This window comes from Egretta garzetta, unplaced genomic scaffold (assembly GCF_000687185.1).
Source record: "Egretta garzetta isolate BGI_Z169 unplaced genomic scaffold, ASM68718v1 scaffold213, whole genome shotgun sequence".
NCBI classification, from domain to species: domain Eukaryota; kingdom Metazoa; phylum Chordata; class Aves; order Pelecaniformes; family Ardeidae; genus Egretta; species Egretta garzetta.
In genome coordinates, this window is record NW_009259242.1 from 962,860 (window position 1) to 969,693 (window position 6,834).

The 6,834-nt window shown below is 39.5% G+C and overlaps 1 protein-coding gene across 1 annotated transcript in view; it reads left to right on the forward strand.

The window, feature by feature from the left end:
• Positions 1 to 508: 508 nt before the first annotated feature.
• TOM1L1 (target of myb1 like 1 membrane trafficking protein) overlaps positions 509 to 6,834 on the forward strand; it is a 20,667-nt gene continuing 14,341 nt past the window's right edge. The window contains exons 1-2 of the mRNA XM_035891637.1: positions 509 to 580; positions 6,584 to 6,733. Of these exons, the coding sequence (XP_035747530.1) occupies positions 6,593 to 6,733 (141 nt within the window). The 5' untranslated portion in view covers positions 509 to 580; positions 6,584 to 6,592. The remainder of the gene's footprint in view (positions 581 to 6,583; positions 6,734 to 6,834) is intronic.

Consider the following 6,834-nt stretch of genomic DNA (forward strand, 5'->3'; position numbering starts at 1 on the left):
GGGTGGAATGGGTTGTCCATCCGTACATGGTAATTAATCAGATGAGTTAAAAGCATCCTGCAATTATAAGATTGGAAGTTAGCCAAGACACCCCTACTCCTGTCAGCACTCCCAGCAGAATATTTTTTAATTGCGTCATACGTGAAAAATAGGTACCAGTCAACTCTTGATACGTCTGGCAATTGTTACTCCCTTTTGTAGCAATGAAAGCCAGGTAAGTAAATCTGTCATGCAACCGTGAAATAACATCATTTTGGAGGGGACTCTGCAGAGGAGAGTAACTGTTTCTGTCTCTGGAGTAATGCACGGTCTGCAGTAACAAACCTGATTTCATTGCTTTGTTCCTCTAGCTCCATGCTGAAGTCAGTTTGCTGAAATCAATGGGGCAATTGCTTGAGTTTTATGTGGGTGTAAATACAGGGAGGAATTTGGTCCCGTATCCCAGGCTGGTATTTTTAGTCTAACTTCACTGGTAACTTTCTACTTAATTTCTTGTCACAGGCCTAAAGATGCAGTTAAAGCACTAAAGAAAAAGCTTTCAAAAAACTGTAACCATAAGGAAATCAGGCTTACCCTGTCTGTAAGTACAGCTATATTTATATTAATTAGACACTAAGAAGGAAAACATTTTAAACGATAAGGTGGCATGCAAATTATCACTGACACAACTCTCCGGGATGTTTTCTGTCTTTGTTGTTTGTGTGTACAGCACTACCACAGTGCAGATCAAATGGTCCGCTGGCGTTCTGTAGAGTCCTGGATGACGCAAATTCTTAAATTTATTCTTGCTTTTTTTAAAAAAAAAAAAAAAAAAACCAAAAATCTGTACTACGTGAAAGTAGCATAGTTCTTATTTACTCCAGTGACTGTCCCTCTGTGAGTGCCCCACCTGTTTGTGAATGATACAGGGGTTGGGATATTACATAAAAGCTACATTTGACCGTTCTCTTACCTCGTGGTGCTGATCGTAGTTAAACTAATCATGGTATGCAGCATGATGTGACAGTGCGACACCTCTTTTGTAAAGGAAAAATGTTACTGCGTGTACATGAGAAACTTGAATGAAAGGGTAACAATGGTGAGCTAAGCAAGGGAGCAAGACACAGGGTAAGCCACGTAAGATTCAGATGTTACAAGTGAAGGTTGGAGCGGCTGGGAATATCCTCATCTGAGAGAACCTGGCCTCCAGAATCTGACAGTGTTTCTGAACTATCCCAGAGTTTGGAGAAGTGTAGTGATTTCAGTCAATTTAAGAGTTACTGGAGTATGTTTGTATTGTTCTCTGTTTTCCACTACACTGATAATGTAGGCAGTAGCAGGAAGTTCCTGACACTGTCATAAGTCCAGAATTCCCCACTTGATTTACTCTTGACTAACAATCAATAGTGCAACTGTCAGAAGAATCAAGCTGTTCGTATTTTAAGTTGTTGGGGATTTGTGTCTTTCATTATTTGTCTAGAAGTATTTTCTTTACCATTTCCTTTTTTGAGGTTGTAGAGGCCTGTCTGCATTACACTGTGAGTACTATTACTCATGGGTTTGGTATTTGTTGTGCAAAATCATTATCTATATCAGTAAGTGCTGAGAAGCGATTAAGGAAGATAGGTGATTGATAGTGTTCAATTGTAGGTCACTTAGCAATTGCTCAAGTGTCTCCTGACAAGTTAGAGGTGCAGGTAAATGTGTTAAACCGATGTATACCTTCAGCTCCCTCCATTTCCACACTTCTTTCCTGGTTTCCTCCTCCACTGTCTCATGAGTCACCTTTTTGTGTGTTCTATGTTTGCATAACAGAAACACTTGGTTTCCGCTGTAATTGCAATCCCTGTATCAGATCTGCTGTCTTTCTCTTACAGTCTTTGTGCACCTAGGTCCTTTTCTGAATGTCTGACACAGTCAACTGGAGTTAGGATAACCCGGTGCTTAGATTTAGGAGCCTTCTTTGGGTATTTACTCTGTAGATATACCCAAGGTGACGCTATAGTTTAGCTTTTAAGAACACAGAAGTGGGAGAAGGGTCTTGTTTCAGGCATATCCAAGGAAGAGTTCTATCACGTTGACCTAGAAGCTCACTGTATTTGCTCGTAGATGGGGTGTGTAACAGGTTTCAGTTGTGCTCGCAGTTCAACGCGTTCTCACAGTCTCTTTCGAGGCCCCTTCTCCATGTCTCTTCTCATGCACTCACATGTACACAGGTAACTGCCCGCCAGGCATTCACATCCTTTTGGCCCGCTTTCTGTTTTCTGACTGCAGGTTTCTTCTCCCCGAGTTCCTTAATCTTTTTTTTTTTTTTTTTAAATAAGTGCCAGCCTTTCCTCCAACTCTCTCTCTTCCTACTTTTGTTCTTGTGTAGGGTCTTTCATCCTGTGCCTCTCCCTCTGCCCCTGGCTCCTTTTGTTTTTCTGGTTTTCTACTAGGACTGCCATCAGTTTAGCATGTGTAAAACCTGTCCTTTGATGACCTCATTGCTGACCATCTATGACTTTTAATTCCTTTGTTCCCAAATCAGTCTTTCTATATGCTCTATCTTCTAGTTTGGGTTCTTGATTGCCTTAATGAAATTGTTCCTATTTCCCATTTTGAAATGCTTAGATTGGAACAGCAGATTATTGCAAATAGAAAAACAGAAATTTTCAATTCCTAAAACACAAGCACCCCCTCTCCCTGTGCAATTCTTATCTCTTAAAAATTGTTTTTCTCCCACATTTCTACAAAAATAAGGGTTCTTTTTTGATGAACTGTAAGTTATTGCCTGTGTTTCCTACAGTAAATGTGGTCCACCAGCTTTTGAGACTTTACATCAAAGTGTCTCTCCTACCTATATTAGATACAACTAAGAAGGCAACAGATCTGCAAGTTACTTTTCTTTTGAAACGTACTTTGGTCCACTTTTATTTACTCAACCTTGTACTTGTGAAATTTTTTCTAATGAAACTGCTTAAGGAGCTTATTCCCAGAGAATACGCTCAGAGCGAAATGTGAAAGTCTTCATCTGAAGTAGCACGACTGCACAGGTTAGCCCTGATTCTGTCATCAAGACGTGTTAAATCTCAACAGTGTCTTCCTCCTTCTGGTTCGTAGAGGCTTATTTATTTACTTGGAGGAAGAAGGGTGAGTGCCAGCTGTATAATGGGTTGGCTATGGCTTGACTTCATGTACTCTGATCTACTGAAGTTCCCTGGTGCTTGTGAAGTCTCGCAGATCAAGGTGTATGTGTGTCAGGCCATGAAGTTGCTTCATGCAGTCTTTGATAAAGCCCAAGAAATCAGGCTTGGCAGTGGTGATTTTGCAATCAGAGTGAAGAGGATTAGAACTTTTAGGCAGGAATCCAATTAAGTGTGTATGTGCTATTTGACTTCTTATTAGTAACAGACTTTGAATACGTAAACTTTGTTTATGTAGTGAATGCTGAGACACCTGTTCAGTCTCCATAACTCTCTCTTGGTTTTGTAAAGCATTTACTGCAGTGCCACAGTTCTGATGCCTGTAAAGCCTTGGGAACTGAACAGCACGTGAGGAAGTTGTTTGCTGAATGTACCCCTCTCTACCTGTGCCCACACATATACTCTTACATACAGAGCAGTGGGCAGAAATTTAAGATGGAATTATTGTTTCATTTCTGCATTACATTGTTCAAAAATATTTTAAAGGAAGTCGTTGGTTAGATTTAAATTTTGGAGTTTGGGGGGTTTTTTTGCCTTATGCTTTTTTCATGTTTTTTCTTTTAATATTCTGGAAGTTTTCAAAGGAAAAATTTTCAGTAGAAAAAATTTAGCATGGTAAATGTGGCCTTCAGATTTTCCTTTGTTAAATTAACATTTCAGAAAGCAGAGGATCTAAAAAACAAAAACATGAGGGAGCCCTCCAGGTCTTCAGTGAAAAGTCCTACTCAATTTTATTACGCTTTATGATATATGTGGGCAAAGAGGAAAAGGACAGGACACTGAGTGGCAGCAAAAGAAATCCATATTTCAATGTTTTATGTATACATACATAATTTGAAAAATTCAAGACTTCTGAAAAATGCATATTTTTGAAATGCAGAATCTTGGTAAAGTCTACGTAGCCTCTACACTGTAATTGTAAGTGATGAATGGCAGCGGAAAAAGCTGCTCATACAGATTTCTTTTAAATGCTGGCAGTTGGAAATTGTGTCTTGCTGTTCAAAAACTCTACTGGATAGACATCGGTATATGTTTAGTAGACATCCTGGAGATGGATTAATGACTTGTTTCCTCTGAGTCAGAAATATGAAGAAGCAAACTGTTCATCTGTGTTTTCTTGCATTCACCTTAGGTCTGAGAAGTATCCATCACAAACTACATCCGTTCATTACAGCTTAATGGACCATACCTGGCTGCTTTAGATGAGCAGATAGTCCTACTGAATTCTGAGTGAGGTCTCTATTGATAAGGAATGTAGCTGACTTTCTGTTATCCCCACCAACTTCTCCCCTTTTTGTTTCTGCCTTACAGTTTGTCTTCACCTCTGTTCAGATGCCTTTTATCATTTTAGTTCCGTGTTGCAGTCAGGCGAACCAAAGGCCTTTGATTGTGCAATTCACCCTCCTTTTTGTTCAGTTCAAGTCTCTTCTCAGCTGGATGTCTGGTACCAGCTAGCCTGGAACATAGCAGCTCTGTCAATTCCAACAGTTCTGAGGTCCTGCCCGTCATTTAGAGGAAGTTTCATGGTTTGGTTGAAGTTAATTTGCCCGTTCTGTTATTAAAACATGTTTCTGTTGAGATTCCATTGTGCTATGTGTAGCAGTGGTTGACTTGGCCTCCTTGGATCTATTCATTCCAATGGAACTGCTTGGGAAGGTGAAGTCCTATTTGCAATGATAAATAACCATACTGAAATTCTAATGAAAGGTGTTATTAGCATGAAAGCAGCTTGTTCATGAATGGTCCACTAAAAATAATTGAGTCAAATTCTTCTTTTCCTTACACCAGCTTAGTTTCTCTCTAAGTGAGTGGGCTGTACTGGCATAATTGAGTGGAGGATCTAGCCCATTAGTTCAGTGTTTTCATTCAGAGGGTAAATACTCAGTCCCCTAAGTAGGGAATTAATAATAGGGAGTAGCATACCAAATTTCCCATGCACTGGGTTGAAAATGTTTTACACAGACCATCTTTGAAATATTGCACAGGCAAATGACTTGGCTTATTAGCATATGTTTCATGTACTCTTTCAAATGAAAAATAATGATTCGAGCCAAGATTTTTTTGTAATTATCTCCGAGTTAGTTTTTTGCACAGCAGTCTGCCAGTGTCTCTTTGTTCTACCCTGTTTTCATTTCAGCAATATGTTTTCTTCTGGTTTTAAACCTCTTCTCCCATAAGTTCCTGATCACACTGGGAGAAAAATCCCCAAGTCCTGAGGCTAGAACATGAGTTACTAAAATGATTTCCACATAGTCAAATATAGTCTGCTCTGAATAGGAAAGTATATTTAACCTACTTTTATCAAGATTACGAGAGCATCCTTTAAAATCTGTGTATCCTTTTGAGAATATACCCTGTCTGTTGCATGATTCGAGGAAAGCTTTGTCTCGAGAATCATGACATTTTGCAAACTTTTGTTCATTTTTACTCTTTGCTTTCGCCTTTCCATCTTCCCTCTTAAACTGGTTGAAGAGCAAAAAGCACAAGGGTGACCGTTTTTCTCTACATGGGGCATCTTAGTCCTGTGGTCGATCTCCAGATTTGAGCCAGTCAAGATGAGTTCTATTCCTGATTCTGCACCTGATCTGACTGACCTGTTTCCTATCAAGACTTGTACAGGCCTGGTTTCAGGTGACTGTGACGTAGTGACAGCTTTTGATACCACTTCTGTGAAATGAGAATTGTAATCAGCCACCTCCAGGTGTACGAGGGAGAAGCACTATGTCATTATCCCATACTGCTATATTTGATGGGGCTTGTTGCTTGCAGGGATCCTACTCTGAGCGTTCCAAGCAGAGTTTTGGAAGTAGACTTCTTTTGTGAAGATGGATCTGACAATTGGAACAATTCAGCTATTCTGTTTCAAATCAATGTGACCTTTAAAACGCATGGAGAAATTGTACTCTGAGTTGTTGAATTTGTTCTTTTCTATTTTTTCATTAGTCTCACACTTACAGGGCAGATTAGAAGACAGACATTTAGTAATCTTATTTTCTTCTTTTGTAGAGCTCTTCAGAATCTGTCAGACCAGGGTACCTATGTGCTAGGCAGTCAATTAATTCTATTACTGAATCTGTACAAGTCGTTTTTTAAGCTGTGGACAGATTTCATGCTGTTAAGGTACCGTATGTTCAGTAACTGCTATTACATGGAAAAAAACTGTGACTATACTTCTCTGTTTAAAATAGTATAACTCTGGCTAACACATCTCATTTTGTATTGCGTAGGTGTAACTGCACGCAGTGAGCTACTCTTCCCCTGTAGTAACCTCATCAGACATTCTAGTGAGATAGCTGGCAATAATCTGTTCATATCCATTTGTACTCCTCCCCATAACACCTTGGAACAAATTAAACAAAAGCAGTCAAGTTGGGTTTTTTTCCTAGTATCTGTGTAACAGAAGCTTTTTGTGTGTGCAGCTGCTTGACATGTGTATAGAGAACTGTGGCCCAAGATTCCAGTCTTTAGTTGTGAAGAAAGATTTCTGTAAAGACAAGCTGGTGAAACTATTGAATCCAAGATACAATCTGCCGATTGACATGCAGGAGAAAATCTTGACCTTTATCATGGTAAGTCTAGAGTAAACAGTGTTTGTGTCTCTGCTATATGGTAAACATTTAATGATGCAGCCCATTTCTGTACTGTAGCATACTCATGGGGGAACCTCTTC